This window comes from Corythoichthys intestinalis, chromosome 19 (assembly GCF_030265065.1).
Source record: "Corythoichthys intestinalis isolate RoL2023-P3 chromosome 19, ASM3026506v1, whole genome shotgun sequence".
In the NCBI taxonomy this organism is placed as follows: Eukaryota; Metazoa; Chordata; class Actinopteri; order Syngnathiformes; family Syngnathidae; genus Corythoichthys; species Corythoichthys intestinalis.
This window is the reverse complement of record NC_080413.1, coordinates 29317603-29334551: the sequence shown is the minus strand read 5'-3', so window position 1 is coordinate 29334551 and position 16949 is coordinate 29317603. Positions and strand designations below refer to the sequence as shown.

Sequence of the window (16949 nt, the reverse complement as noted above, 5' to 3'; positions counted from 1 at the left end):
ACCTTGAAACCGGTAATTGGCACAGGTGAAAATTCTTATTGTGGTAACATCGCCAAAGAAATCGTCAGCTTTGTCAGGTTCCTAATCATTTATTACATCAACTTGTGCAACACTGACGCCGGCAACAACACAGGAAGTAAAATAGAACCGCGCTCTCTTGCTCAGCGTCACGTCACCCCCGCGGTGCGTTCAGGTACAGCAAAAAAAGTTGCCACATTAGAACCCGATCCATTACATTATTACAAGTATTATTATTATTACTATTATTATATGATTATTATTATGATTTGTATTAATAATTTATTTGTTTTGCTCTTTGTAATTGCTATTTGCAATAGTAACAGGAGTATTAAGAATTTAGTGTAGGTTTTTGGGCTGTGAAATGAATCAATAAAATTATAATGTATTCTTATGGGAAAATCCAGCTTGACTTACGACCATTTCGACTTACAAACAAGGTCCTGGAACGAATTAACTTCGTATGTAGAGGTACCACTGTAGCTTGAAATTTGAAATATGTTGACAGTTATGAATATGCTGATATTTAAAAAAAAAAAAAAAAAAAAAAAAGGGGGGGGGGGGTGTTTTTAGCCCTGAACAAAAGGAGCTAACAGTTTGAGCACACTTCAGACCTTCAGGTAACTTGTTCCAGAGGCGAGGAGCATAATAACTAAATGCTGCCTCACCCTGCTTGGTTCTTGTTTTTGGAACATACAGGAGGCCGGTTCCAGACAACCTGAGGGGTCTAGATGCTACATAGGGATCCAACAAATCAAGAATGTATTTTGGTCCAAGGCCATTAAGTACTTTGTAGACAAGCAGTAATATTTTATAGTCTGTCCCTTGACTCACTGGAAGCCAGTGTAACGATTTCAAAACCACTGTAATACGGTCCAGTTTCCTTGTATTTATAAGGATTCTGGCGGCAGCTTTCTGTACTAGCTGCAGCTTCCTGACTGATTTTTTATTCAGACCTGTAAATATACACGAGCTGTCCCGACTCGTGGACGTAGTCAACGTCATTGATAACGTAAATGGGTTGACGAGTACAAAATGGTATGCAAGCGGGGAAAGCGGCACAAAGCTAAAACAGTGTACCAGAGTGGCTTGAACATTGACTTATTTCAACGAAACAAAGGAGGGTACACTGTTGTCTCTTCAATGCGTGTCAAGCTTGCATACAAGGCTGCACGTCGGCCGTGAATGAACACCTAAAGCACCGTCACCCAGTTGTAATTTTGGAAGACAACAGGAGACAACAAGCTGGCAGATCGTAAGTCCATCTAACTATTTTTCTATCGAACTCAATTTTTTAATTGAAGTTGCTAAGCCTGTCGCAATATGCAATAAGTCCATTCATCGCACGGTAAATAAAAATGAGGGCGGTAATTTTGACGGCTATGTTTTATCGCCGCGGGCATGCATTCGTGCATACATTTGTGCGTGCGTGTACACGTGCGTGTTGATGGCAAATGAGACTCCCATTTCCTTTCACAGATGTTTATTGGTCATCAACACGTCGTAGAAATAAAGTCCAGACATACAAAATAAGGAAACACATCTATATTAAACACTGTAAAACGTTAGCATTGCTACACTGAGGCTAATGAGGAAAAAAAGACAACCTACTAACCACTTTAGCCTGCTATAAAACATTGGCAGTCTTCACCAAAACGTAAAATTTTGGTTAAAAGGTGACACTCTAAATATGGAAAATAGCTGGTTAACAGCATTTGCATAGGATTTTTTTTTTTTTTTTTAAACAATTACTGACACACATGCAATGACAAAAAGTACACTTTTTTGCGGGGTGTAAAGCTTACGGTTAGCGGTTTAGCGAACATACTTCCAGTGAACATTTCACGTCATTGCACGTCATGTTCAACATACTCTATAAATAACTATTTCTGGAGTTAATCTCACATACTTCAGAATTCAGATTCTACACCAAGAATAGCTTTAAAATAACACCCTTTATTAAAAATCAATGAATAATCATTATAATTATTATAATACTATACTATACAGTATAGTAGTATACTATAATATTAATGCTAGATAATTTTTTTGGGCTGGGGGGGTTTAAGAATTGTTTTGAATCATGTTGGAAAGGTGAAATTACTGTTCTGAATCTGTGTACATTCCATTCTTTTGGACTAGGTAATGCTCTGAACTAGAGCTGAAACGAATACTCGAGCAACTCGAGTAACTCGAGTTTAAAAGCTGATCCGAGTAATTTTATTCACCTCGAGTAATCGTTTATTTTGACAGCTCTAAGCATCACGTTTTGCTCGGACTACTTTAAATGCGGGACAACGCGCTGATGTCACGTGCGTAGAGGAAGAAGCAAAAAATAAAAATAAAAAAACTTACATCAGCCGACAGCCGCAACAAAGAACGCCGACGTTGCTAAATACTAGCCCGCACGATGCTAGTTGATAGGTAGATAGCGTCTGATGAGTCTCGGAGATCACATGTATGTTGAACTAGATGCGCAATGACAGACTCGGCCGCGTCTGGGCAGCGTTAGTAAACAGCCGCCATCTTAAAGCAGTAAAGCGCTAAGCGCTAATAAAGAGCTAAGCGCTAATACATAAGATTAACGTTTAGCTCACGTAACGTTAGCCCTGCGGAGAGCTGGGTTTCTATTAATTATGAACACTGTCGATGTGTGGCTAACGTGTCTTACATACAGGCTTTAACATAACATAGCATTGTGGAGTGATGAGGGTGTAAAATAAAAACTCAATAATGCTAACTATCAATTTTAGCTCAGTAGTCATTGCTGGATAAAACACCAAGTAGCACTGGTCCCTAATGTGCTCCAATACAGCCTGTATCATACATTTATTTTGAACACTGCAAAAACTCAAAATCCTATCAGGACTTACAGTTTAGACTAACTTAAAACTTAACTAGAACTTAAAACGGCTTGACACAAATAGAAATTAAGTGATGTGTGTTATCAAGCGTAACGGCATATATATATATATTTTTATATTTTTTTTTTTTTTTTTTTTTTTAATAAGATCTAATGGTTTTTTGAGTGAAAGCAGTGAATTAGTCTTTTTCTTAATTCTAGTTACATCTGAGATGCAATTGTTGGCTGTTTTCAACAACATACATTGAAAATAAAGACATTGATTGACTGAAAATGGTTCAAGATTAGATGAAATGTCTTGTTTTCTCATTTATATTTATAATTGCTCTTCACCTAAAAATATATTTGTTTTATTTGATTACTCGAGTAATCGATAGAATTTTCAGTCGATTACTCGATTACTAAAATATTTGATAGCTGCAGCCCTACTCTGAACATTTGACCTCATTGTTTATTTGTGATTTATTATTGTTATTTACGTGTTCATTTGTACTTTAATAAAGAATGTATGTGCTCCAAAATGTTTTTGTGAATTAATAACTGTTAACAAAAACCTAATTGCTCGATTAGTTTAACTCATTTGCTCCCAAAAACGTATAAATACGTTCTATTTTTAATTGTTTCAGTGTCCCAAAAACGTATTTATACGTTTTTTACGTTTTATTTTTCACAAGAGACATCTCTAGGTTCTGATGCAAGTTTGCTCCAAAGCACAACGCTCAAAATCCATTTTAAAGCAATAAAACTGGCCAGTAGCGCATTTGGTAAGAACTCATATTGGACCATGAAAGGAAATGAATGAAGAGAAATAGTCAGGAAACAGAAGTTGGAGGAAGTAAGACGCGTGAGAAAAATGTGGAGAACGATGTAAAAACAAGGCACATGCCCCACACAAGTTCCCTAGGTGAATTCTGTTATGAGGTAGTGGTCACTACAAAAGAAATATTCAAAAAAATCTATCTTGATGAGACGGACAGGCAGTGATGAGGGAAAAATTTACCCCGTCTGCCGATACAGCCGCGGCCACAACAGCGTCATCTTTCAGTTCAATAGTTTAGTTATGTGTAAATAAATTGTTACTTTGCTATCAAAAACTCTATTTCTCTCGTTGTTTATGTTATTTTGTATAAGGAAAACATTATTCTGATGTTTGGGTTGTCACAAAAGCAAAAAATAGCCGTGTTAAAGTCAGTTATGTTTGAAATGTATGGCTTTACAAAAAGCTCAATTTCTGTTTTTTTCATCAGAAATTGGAAAATTGCTCAAACTAAGCTATTTTCTAATGCTAATATTTAAAGAATGGAAAAAGATATCAACTTAGTTTTTTTCTGCTGAAAGAAGAGAGTCTAATCTTTCTTTAGGTGGGTTCCATGTTTATATAGCAATAGAACAGAATTTTCTGTGGGCCTTGCAAAATCAGTCAAAATCCAGTAAAACGGCCGGGAGTTAAGAGGGTTGCCCCGGTGAAAATAGCCCTAGAGCTTTGTAATATCGGCAAATATTGTGCTGTTGCCCGCCCATAGAATCAAAATAAATTGATCACTCTTGCTCCAATCACGTCAGCACTCGCACACGTCATTTTGGGCATGCGCAGTCGCTGCTCCTAAACATTCAAAACAGCAAACATGGTGGAATGTCGGCTTTAATTTACTGTTTTTATAAAATTTTTCATTTAAATATATTTAATGTTCGCATTTTTGTGCCTTTTGAAGCAAGAGAAAAAAACGCGAGGACGCCATTGCTTTGAGTGGGCGAGTATTTTGTCTTTCGGACTGAGGAGGTTTTTGTCAAGGAAGTGCATCATTGGCTGTCACTTTCAAAAACTGTACTGGCTCTAGGGCCTGGCATGAATTCTACATAGTTTTCACGCGGAATTGCGACATCGTTCCAAATGAAACCAAGACAGAACCATGTAAATGCAAACATGAAATGTGTCGTATTCTCGGAGCGTCAACATGTAAATTAAGTTAATTAAGCAATCATGCATTTTTTTTATTTTTTTTTTCCCTTTGGAAATGTGAAACAGAGTACCAAGAGAAAGCCTACAAGCAAATGCTACATAGTGCTAGGTTTCAAACCAGAATCTCTCAGCTACGATTGCCAACTTCTACCCTTTGGTTTTGTTTACCATAGATTTTATGATGGCAACGGTTGTATGAACAGAATGTAAACAAAAGGTCAATTATCTAACCCAGGGGTGTCAAACAAGTGTGGAAAAGGTGTTATGATCAGCTGAAAGAATGTCAATCAGTGTTTGCGCAAAATTTATTTTTTTTTTACAACAAAGATATTCAACGTTATATTAAAATTTCTCTGACACTGTCATTTATTATAATCGTCCAGTCTAATGTTGGGTTCGCTGAATTGCGAACTCCTGACATGAACACAACTTGTGTCACAATGGTTTACTCATCCTGAACATGGTCAAAACACTCACCAACAACATTCTAACAAAGTGATTATATAAGTGTCCCACATTTACACACACACACACACACACAAACACATTTATTAGCAGGAGAAAAACTTGTGAGTCTAAGAACATTCAGTGCATGCCCGGACATGTGTATCCATCATAAGAGCATAAGAGTATGATGGCCTGCACCGTATAATAAATTATACATCTTCTAAAGGTATGCAGTGAATATTTGATCATTAAATGAGTGCATGTTTGTCCTATAATATATTAATACTCTAACTCCCTTATTCCAGAGGAAAGACATGTCCAGGGAAGTGGTACACTTCAGCGTATGATGTCTCATTTACACACAGCATTCATCATGCTTTACGGAATACGACTGACAGAGAAGTTACAATTCACTGAATTAGTCGTACAAATAAATAAATACATGAAATCATCACAGTGTTTTGAAATGAGTAATGATACAGCAATTGTGACAAATCCATCTTCAAATATATTTGTTACTTTAGAAATGGATGCAAATGGAAATATTACTTACAGCAATTTAAGTGTAATGATCATAAGCGGAGTTTAAGGGGGGGGGGGGGGGGGGGGGGGGCCAAAAAGTGTCATTGCATGTAACTGACTTTCCTATATATATAAAAGTTGTAAAGCAAGAAAACAAACAACAAATGAAATGAACAAAAAAAAGATAATTTTATAATGGGTCAAAATTATCAATATCATTATAAATAAATCATGTGACTTGCACCTTAGATGGTCATTTGCTTTGCATATTATTTTCAACCCCCAAAAAAAAAAATAGGGGAGGGCAATTTTATTTTTCAAATGATTTTTTTTTTTTTTTTTTTGCTTGAAAATATTTTTTTATGATTGAAGCAACTTTTGGGGGGATTGAATGATTTAGACACAAATTTCCTGCCCATAATATGGCCCAAACACAAAAAGGATTGCTAAAATCACAGAAAACTTTTTTTTAAATGAAAATTAATGTGTTCAAATGCAAATTTTTGAGTCACAAATGTTTTTTCGCATCCAAAAACCTTTTTTCTATCACTGAAATGTTTCTTTTTTTGATTGAAGTGATTTTTCTTTTGAAAATATTTTTTTTTTGTATGAAGTAACTTATTTTTGATTGAATAAGAAAGAGACAAATGTCCTAGCCAAAAAGTGGCCCAAACACAAAACAACATTACTTCAATCAAAAATGTTGCTTCAATAAAAAAAAAAAACATAAAATAAAATAAAAATAGATTTTAAATGCATTTTTTTGAATTTCAAATTCATTTTTGCAAACACTTTTTTTTTTTTTTCTTAAATGACTTTTTTTTTTTTTTTTAATTGGAAATATATCATTTTTATTGAAGCAACTTTTTTTTGATCGAATAATGAAGACACAAATCTACCTCCATATGGCTCTGCCCAGGGGATAAAATTTTTGACTGAGGTAACTACATTGGCACGACACCGGCGTGCTTACCATATTCAATGGATGACGATCTCAGCGAAAAGTATTGCCTAAGTAGCCTGATTTAGAATTCCCCTCAAGAATGATGGGAAACAAAAAATGCTCATTTTCAACTTATTATTATAAATATTCTTATTAGTTAACTTTATTGCTGACACTGCGTTTCTGGGTCATCAACATATTGTGCCCCCCCCCCCCCCCCCCCCCCCCCCCCCCCACCCCAAAAGTCAAACTCCACCTATGGTAACAATGATTAATTAAGGATTAATTCAGAAACTAATTCACTCCAACTCTGGTACGGAGTATTTTAACTTAGGTTTACGAAAATACAGTCATGCGAAAAAATTTGGACACCCCATTAAATATTGAGTTTTTTATTAAGAAATGTTCACATATCAATGTCTAATCTTGTTTTTCTTTATCTCTGGAAAAGAAAGTGATTTAATTGAATGTAAAAGACAAAAATTAGCATTATTTTACTCATTAAACCAAATTTATCCAGCTCGACATACAACCATTTCGACGTACAAACGAGGTCCTGAAACGAATTAACTTTTGAATATAGACTTAACACTGTAAATACAGATGAGCTGTCCAGATCTGATCACTTAGGCTACGTTCATACTACAGGTCTTAATGCACGAATCCGATTTTTTGTCATATCCGTTTTTTTGGCGTGCCCGTTCAGACTGCCTTAATCCATTGAGACCGTTCAAGTATTACGCATGCGCACTAATTCGCGGTCCGACACGCGCTGAGCAAGACGACCCGCATGCGCAGAAGCATCAAAACAAATGACACACGTCATCCGTCATTCCAGGGATATCATATTTTGCTTTTCAAAAGGAGGACACAAATAACAGACATAAATAATCCCCGTTTAGGCTTATATTCAAAGTTTATATGGATCGATAGCATGCACGCACGGTCCGTGCACGTCACACACACATACGGGCAGTTTGCCCCGACCTCGGCCGTGTAGGCGATGTTGAAATATTGCTCACTTGGAGCAGAGAGAAAACTGAGCATTCTCAGGCTTATCCTCAACCCATTTTTATTTTTTATGACTGTTGTCAAGCTCAGCCCTTCCCAAAAGCCATGTTCACTGCAAGCTAGGCGCTAATAACGCACAGCGGCACCGCTACGGTAAGCGTCTCTCTCGCTATTTGATGACGTAATTGCTGCATGAAATCCGATTTGGGAGAGTGGACAGTACAGACCGCCGTGACAGTCTGGAAAAATGTGGCCCAGATCGGATTTAGACCACATACGAAAGTGACCCAGATCGGATTTGAAATGGTCCCGTTCTATGCGACTTGTCACGTTCAGACCGTCAAGTTAATGCCTCACTCGAGTCGGAAAAACACGAAAAAATCGGATTCGTGCATTAAGACCTGTAGTATGAACGTAGCCATAGTCTCACTCTCCCCTCTGCTCCTTTTCTTGGTCAGGCAGTGCATTGGAGTTGCTTATTAAAGTTAACGATGATTGACAGACGTAGGTCTGAGCTTGCCAGAGGTGCCTGGAGGCCGAAACTTCAAAGCGCCGCATGCGTCAATCATTGTTTAACAGTTGCTGTGGCAATTCATTGTGTGTAAGTGAGCAGCTTGAGTGGATTTGAATAGACTCACTCAATGAAGCATTTAATAAAGACAAGCATTTCCCAACTTTATTGTTTAAAAATAAATCGGTGGGAAAGTAACATGTTTAAAACTTTTTTTTTTTTTTTTTTTTTTTTTTTTAATTAAACATTTCTTATATGTATCTTTCCAATCCTAAATCTGAATAAATACATTGAACACACACAAATATATACAGTGGGGCAAATAAGTATTTAGTCAACCACTAATTGTGCAAGTTCTCCCACCTGAAAATATTAGAGAGGCCTGTAATTGTCAACATGGGTAAACCTCAACCATGGGAGACAGAATGTGGAAAAAAAAAACAACAGATAATCACATTGTTTGATTTTTAAAGAATTTATTTCCAAATGCTGGTGGAAAATAAGTATTTGGTCAATACCAAAAGTTCATCTCAATACTTTGTTATGTACCCTTTGTTGGCAATAACGGAGGCCAAACGTTTTATGTAACTCTTCACAAGCTTTTCAAACATTGTTGCTGGTATTTTGGCCCATTCCTCCATGCAGATCTCCTCTAGAGCAGTGATGTTTTGGGGCTGTCATTGGGCAACACAGACTTTCAACTCCCTCCACAGATTTTCTATGGGGTTGAGATCTGGAGACTGGCTAGGCCACACCAGGACCTTGAAATGCTTCTTACGAAGCCACTCCTTTGTTGCCCTGGCTGTGTGTTTGGGATCATTGTCATGCTGAAATACCCAGCCACGTTTCATCTTCAATGCCCTTGCTGATGGAAGGAAATTTTCACTCAGAATATCTCTATACATGGCCCCATTCATTCTTTCCTTTACACAGATCAGTCGTCATTGTCCCTTTGCAGAAAAACAGCCCCAAAGCATGATGTTTCCACCCCCATGCTTCACAATGGGTATGGTGTTCTTCGGATGCAAGTCAGTATTCTTTCTCCTCCAAACAGGAGAACCTATGTTTCTACCAAAAAGTTCTATTTTGGTTTCATCTGACCATAACACATTATCCCAGTCCTCTTCTGGATCATCCAAATGCTCTCTAGTGAACCGCAGACGGCCCTGGACGTACTGGCTTCAGCAGGAGGACACGTCTGGCAGTGCAGGATTTGAGTCCCTGGCGCATTGTGTTACTGACTGATAGTAGCCTTTGTTACTGTTGTCCCAGCTCTCTATAGGTCATTCACTATGTCCCCCCGTGTGGTTCTGGGATTTTTGCTCACCGTTCTTGTTGTCATTTCGACGCCACGGGGTGAGATCTTGCATGGATCCCCAGATGGAGGGAGGTTATCAGTGGTCTTGTATGACTTCCATTTTGTAATAATTGCTCCCACAGTTGATTTCTTTACATTAAACGTTTTACCTATTGCAGATTCAGTCTTCCCAGCCTGGTGCAGGTCTACAATTTTGTCTCTGGTGTCCTTCGACAGCTCTTTGGTCTTGGCCATAGTGGAGTTTGGAGTGTGACTGACTGAGGTTGTGAACAGGTGTCTTTTATACCGATAATGAGGTAAAACAGGTGCCATTAATACAGGTAACGAGTGGAGCCTCGTTAGACCTCGTTAGAAGAAGTTAGACCTCTTTGACAGCCAGAAATCTTGCTGGTTTGTAGGTGACCAAATACTTATTTTCCACTCTAATTTGGAAATAAATTGTTTAAAAATCAAAGAATGGGATTTTCTGTTTTTTTTCCCCACATTCTGTCTCTCATGGTTGAGGTTTACCCATGTTGAAATTTCAGGCCTCTCTAATCTTTTCAAGTAGGAGAACTTGCACAATTGGTGGTTGACTAAATACATATTTGCCCCACTGTATATGTTTAGTTAGTTTAGTATAAGTTTTGGAATACTGTCCAAACTTTTGCATGGCATAAATAAAGTTTTGGAATACTGTCCAAACTTTTGCATGCCTGCTGCTGTAGTGCAGTAGCATTAAGATACCACAAGATAGCACCAGAATAATTCCAATACAGGACAATACAGGCAGGACCTGATAACCAAGCCAGAAAATATGTTAGTTGATTTACAGTTGCTAAATATGAAGAGGCACTATGTAAACAAAGAAGTAACACTAATCACCACTTTCCATGCCCTTGTTTAGATCATCCATAGGAGACTATCTAAAACGAGGCCAGGACAGCCCTTCCTGCTACTCTCCTCCACCCTGCAGTGAAGACCTTCAGGAAGACCACAATTACAGCACCGCCAAATCCCCGAGCAGGCTGGGCTCTTCCCAGGCCACGGCCCCTTCATCTCCGACGCAAGACGACGACATTATCGCCGTGGAAATACAATCTGACGTCAAACCCGAGCCTCGGGAGATCCCGCTGGATTCTCACGTCGCGACCGCCGCCGCAACCTACCTTTCCCAGCAAACGCTTCGGGGACAGAGACGGAGCCTGGGGGCGGGACCCGGGACTCTGGCAGGGAGTAGCTTTGCATGGACCAAAAACCGAGCGAGGGGCATTAGCGACACGCTGCCGCTTAAGAAGCGGCGCGCGGTGGAAAAGCCGCCGGAGAGCGACGACGAGGAGATGAAGGAGGCGGCGGGGTCGTTGCTCCACCTTGCCGGGGTCCGGGCTTGCCTCAACAACATCACAAACCGCACCGCCAAGGGCCAGAAGGAGCAGAAAGAGACCCTGAGAAACTAAAAGACACGCAGTACATAATCATGCCAACACACCGACACGTTAGCACGCCGACACATACACATTGTACAACACACAAATAGATCAACAGGTAACATGTTTAGTCTCTATGGACACTTATCTCCCTCTATCTATCTGCAGGGCATTAGGTGAATCCTACTTTTTTGTGGCAATATCAAAAATCTATGTTTTCCTACATGTTCAGCAACACTAATGTGTACTTCTCATGTGTCTTTTGTTGTTTTAGTTGTTTCAAAGGGGATGAAAGCCATAGTAAAGCATTCATTTGGACAAGTGGGCAAAAAATGAATCAGTACAAGGACAGATAATGGCTGTTTGTCTTGCGTATTTGTTCGTTCACGTGCGTAACCTGTAGCAATCTTGCAGTGATGCCAGCAAAGGCGGCAGAGCCTTCAAGACTCGGGCGAGGGGAGGGGACTGGGGGGAGCCCCTCACTAGCATCACTCTCCTTACATCCACGAGCACAAATGTGAGACTGTGCCAAAGAGAAGTGACCAGGTTGCTTCATGTAGCCAATATGACAGCTGAAAAAATATATATTCTAAAACAAAAATGGGCAAAAAAAATAATAATAAACCCGAAGGCAACGGTAGTTAAGCTTGACGATAACGACCTTAAGTGTCAAAATAATTGTAAAACCCAATGTGATATATATTCATGCACTTGATATTATTTTACGCCACTTATAGTAAAGCAACATGGTTTATTTCAAGAGCACTCATAGTATTTAAGAATAGATATATTAAAATATTCTAAAAAAATAATAATAATAATCTCATGTTTCTCACCATAGAGACGGATAGTGTGCCGGGGGTGAGGCAATATCGCCTTCATTTTGTTGTCGTTGTTGCATCATCTAAACGTCCCCGAAACTTTAACCAGTACTTCCTGTCCCGAGACGCTCGGAAAAGACATTGTAGCTTCCCATGGCTACCATATTCATCTGAAAATGTCCAAGAACTATATACACAAACTGTGTCAAGGGTTATGTTTGTGTCTGTTTCCTCCTCACTCTACCCTCAAAGATATAAGCAATTTGTCCCGCGCAGGCAACTCTGTAAAAAGTGAGAAAATATTTTATTTTTTTTCCTTTCTTAATTGAAGCAATTTGACCTGCAGGACTTTCTCAGTTATATTGCATGGGTGCTTGTAAATAAGATAAAAAGCAAATCTTTTTTATTCAAAGAACATGTAAGATAAACAATGTATTTAGCATGAAGCATGACTTATTTTCATATAAACCTTGATCCTAGAGGAAAGAAAAAAAAATGTTTTGCGCCAATTCTTAAACCTGTGAATTTATTGGATTTGCTTTTTTTATTTGAATCCTTTTTGGGTTCTTGAGCGGACTTTCAAAGACACACCTTCAGGGAGCAACGCGGGGTCGGAGGGTGCCACCTCGAAATGTTGGTTGCGGCTCGCAGGGGTGGGCTATTTGTCTTCTTCTGCTCATGCAGTGGTTTAGGACTTTAGGTGATCAGTGTTAACCCCGGTGTTATCCACAACTCATCTGTGGTGTGTGTGAGTGTGTACGCACGCGTGTCCAAGCGTCATCGTTGTGCCTGCCTGCCCTCAGTACCTCTGTTGTCATGTCTCGGACATATGTTAACAAACAATTCTTTGTTTAACATAAAGTATTGGGAGTTTTTTTTTTTTTTTTGTACCCTCCTGTGTGCGTGTGTGTGCGCGCGTGTATTGTTTCCATCAGCTTTGTTTTGTGAAAATGTACCAAACAGATGGACATGTTGTCTGTGTTCTAATAGAACGTCATATGTCGACATACAAAGGCTACTTGGAGAAGTATGAAAGAGAATTGGGAATGCACTCAATGGCATAGTACACAAAGCTGTACAGTTAAGCCCAGAGGTATTCATACCTTGGCTCCGTTTATCTAGATGCAAGCATACCTTTGTGTTTTTAATGACCAGGCTTTTTGATTATACTCGAAGGATTAGTGAGAATCGTGCATAAGATTGCTTTGGGGTACTGTATGTAACGTATTTTCCGCACAATAAGGCGCACCGAAAAGCCCTCCATTTTCTCAAAGCCAACAGTGCGCCTTATAATCAGATGCGCCATATACTGTATGTGGATCAGTATTGGTAAATCATGACATAACATTCCCCTTAGCGTAGCTCCATCTAGTGGATTCTTAAAGCTACAGTGGTATGAAAAAGTATCTGAACAAATCAAAGCTGATCTGATGTTTGTCAAAATCACACAGATGAAAATACAGTGTCTGCTTTAACTAAAACCACCCAAACATTTATAGGTTTTCATAGTTTAATGAGGATAGCATGCAAACAATGACAGAAGGGGGGAAAATAAGTAAGTGAACCGTCTGCCTAAGGAGAATTTGGAGAAATTGTAACCAATTTTTACCAAACATTTTAAGTCAGGTGTGTGCCCTAGTTGTTTAAAGCTTCCATGCCCACTATAAAACACACACCTGCCAAGAATTGTCTTGATGAGAAGCATTGTCCAGTGTGCATCATGGCTCGGTCAAAAGCGCTGTCTGAAGACCTGCGATCAAGGATTGTTGATTTGTATGAAGCTGGGAAAGGATACAAAACCATCTCTAAAAGTCTGGATATTTATCAATCAACAGTCAGAGAAGTTGTCTACAAATGGAGAGAGTTAGGCACTGTTGCTTCCCTCCCAAGGAGTGGCCGTCCACCAAAGATGATGCCAAGAGTTCAGCGCAGAATACTCAGAAGGGGTTAAAAAAAGAACCCTAGAATTTCTGCTATAAGCTTAAAGAAATCACTGGCACAGTCCAATATCTCTGTGCACACATAAACTATACTGTATTTAAAACTATGGCCAAGAATGGTGTTCATGGGAGGACTCCACAGAAGGAAGCCATTGCTGCCCAAAAAAAAAACATTGTTGCTCCTTTTAATGTTCGTAAAAAGGCACTTGGACACTCCAAAGAGGTTTTGTTTAAATACTTTTTTATAATATGGAACAGCTCACCAACATCAACACCTCATCCCCACCGTGACGCGTTGTGGAGGGATTTGTGGCTGTTTTGCTGCTTTGCTGCCTGGACAACTTGCAATCATTAATGGATGAATTTGAAAGTTTATCTGGAGGGTTTACAAGAAAACCCGAGGCCGTCTGTCAGAAAGTTGAAGCTAAAAAGAGGATGGATGCTGCAACAAGACAATGATCCAAAACACAGAATTGAATCAACTTCAGAATGATTTCAGAAGAACAAAATGCAGGTTCTGGAGTGGCCAAGTCAAAGTCCAGACGTGAACCGCATTGAGATGCTGTAGTATGACCTAAAGACAACGATTCATGCCAGACATTCAGGAATCTGACTGAACTACAGCAGTTTTGTAAAGAAGAATGGGCCAAGATTAGTCCTGATCGATGAGCCAGACTGATCTGCTGCTACAGGAAGCGTCTCGTTGAAGTTATTGCTGCCAAAGGGGGGGCACAAAATATTAAATGTGGTAGTTCATTTACTTATTGTTCCCCCTCCTGTCATTATTTGCATACTATCCTCATTCAAATATGAAAACGTATAAATGTTTGGGTGGTTTTAGTTAAAGCAGACACTGTTTTTACATCTGTGTGATTTTGACAAAGATCAGCTCACATTTGATGGTGATTTAATTCAGAAATGTGAGAAATTACAAAAGTTTGAGATACTTTTTAATACCACTGTACTACAACAACACAGTGACCCAAAAACAAGTTTTTAACAATCCAATAAAATCAAGAGTGATGGAAGAAAATATTATATTCATAGTAATTGGAACTTTAAAACATGCTAATTAGGAAATAATTGTGGAATTTTCAATTAAAAATTATTTGGTCGTCTCCTGCATGAATGCATTCTTTAAATCTGCTGTTGACCACTTTTAAAAAAAAATTTAAAAATTGTGGAATTTTTCCGTATCGGCAGACATGAGCAAGTGGCAGTTACCTTGAGCAAGTAAACAATGTGCCATTTTAGTAACAAAGGTGAAATCAGGATGAAATTCACGGTATTCCAGCTCAGATAAGGAATCAATGAGGCATAGACTTCATAATATATTGACGGGACGCGGGGCGGATTCATAGGGGGTCTATCTTCGTCTGAGCTGACCGAGTGGAAACACAAAGAGCTTTTTACGATTAACATTCTTGTGAAAAAATGCTTACATCCCTGAATTCTTTATAGATATGGACGTAAAACAGTTGATTCTTGGTTAAAAGCAAAAAAACGGGCAGTTAGCATTTATTTTACGTAAATTTGTTGAATATGATGCTACTCTTTAAGCCAATGTGGCGGCCGCCTTAGCACCACAAAGAGCTTTTTACGATGAAAATTATTGTGAATAAATACTTAAATCCCTGAATTCTTCTTAGATATGGACGTACTACTGTCTCGATTCTTGGTTAGAAGCAAAAAACCGGGCAGTTAGCATTCGTTTTACATAAATATTGCCAAGTAGGACGCCAATACTGTAGCGACTAATTTCTCCCATTGTTTTTTTTTTACGTTTCAAAATGCATGCATGGTATAAAAAATAGAATAACGTATTGGCCCAAATATAAGACGGCCCTGATTACAAGACGGCCCCCTCTTTTTCAAGACTCAAGTTTGAAAACAGATTTTTTGAACACCAAATTAATTTTTATACAGAAAATAATTACAGTACCCAAATACAGTACAGTAGCCAAATGATTATAACAATATATTTCAGAGAAAAAACATGTTATTTTGCCTCATTCAAATCTTAATATCTGAACATTTAAATATGTAAACTGAAGTGCAATCACATTCGTAAATGAATGGCTTCTGGTTTTTGAAATGTAAATAAACCAATCTATTGTGATAAAACAACAACGTTGCAATAACTGCCCATCTAACCATCAAAGTGAAGTCTAACTAACTGTAGTCTTGAAAGAAATCTGAATAAGGAAAAACATTGCAATAAAATAATGCAAACTGGTTAAACTTGAGAGCAGCTGAGATCTGTCATGACAGAACATCGCCTCAGTGATATCTGGCGCCATCTAGCGTCGCGAATGGGTATAACATCTAGACCGTGAATATAAGCCGACCCCCACTTTTTCAGTCTTATTTCAATGCAAAAAACACAGTCTTATATTCGGTCCAATACGGTAATTACCTTGAATCCTCGAACAACTCACTCCTGAGACAATCCTTCCGTTTGTATGCGGTACAGCTTTCGTACTTTTTTAACCTAAATCCGGCGTTGGATCGCTGCGTTCGTATTTGAGAATAACTCCTCTTGATGCTCGGTGTGGTCAGGCCCCCTACTCGTAGGCGTAGCGCAGTGTCAGAGCCCCGTATCCCGTCAATATATATATATGAAGTCTATGAATGAGGAATTAGCAAAATAGCAGATTTCAAGAGTGCATTCCTATAGGAGGACGCCTTTTAGAAATCGTCATTTTTAAAAAGTGAAAATTCCATTATTTTTTTCCTTAATGCCATGTTTTAAGGTTTCAATTCCTATTTAGTTTTTGTTTCTTCCATCACTCTTGGTTTTATTGGATTGAAAGTTCCTGTTTTTTTTTTTGGGGGGGGGGGGGTCCCATCACTCTTGGTTTTATTGGATTGAAAGTTCCTGTTTTTTGGGGGGGGTGATCAACCTGTATAAATGGGCAATATTGGTTACTCATGACATGACATTCGCTCGTGTATGCATACCGTAACCACTACTACTACTGCGCCTTATAATGCATTGCGCCCTATATATGAAAACAGTTCTAAAATAGGCCAATACGCCTTATAATGCGGAAAATACGGTATAACAATCAAAATATGTACAAAACTATGAAAATGGCAATTGTCATTCTTTAATTTTACACCGCCCAACTTTTCAGTTCAATATTTTTTGTTATTTAAAATGAGAAGGTACTGTACATATCAAACCAA

At 38.5% G+C, this 16949-nt stretch overlaps 1 protein-coding gene across 2 annotated transcripts in view; it reads left to right on the top strand.

Annotated features, from left to right (window-relative positions):
* ches1 (checkpoint suppressor 1) overlaps nt 1-16582 on the top strand; it is a 209614-nt gene extending 193032 nt beyond the window's left edge. For both annotated transcript variants that reach the window (XM_057823681.1, XM_057823680.1), the window contains exon 6: nt 10480-16582. In XM_057823681.1, coding sequence (XP_057679664.1) covers nt 10480-11029 — 550 coding nt within the window. In that variant the 3' untranslated portion in view covers nt 11030-16582. The remainder of the gene's footprint in view (nt 1-10479) is intronic.
* Nucleotides 16583-16949: the final 367 nt, after the last annotated feature.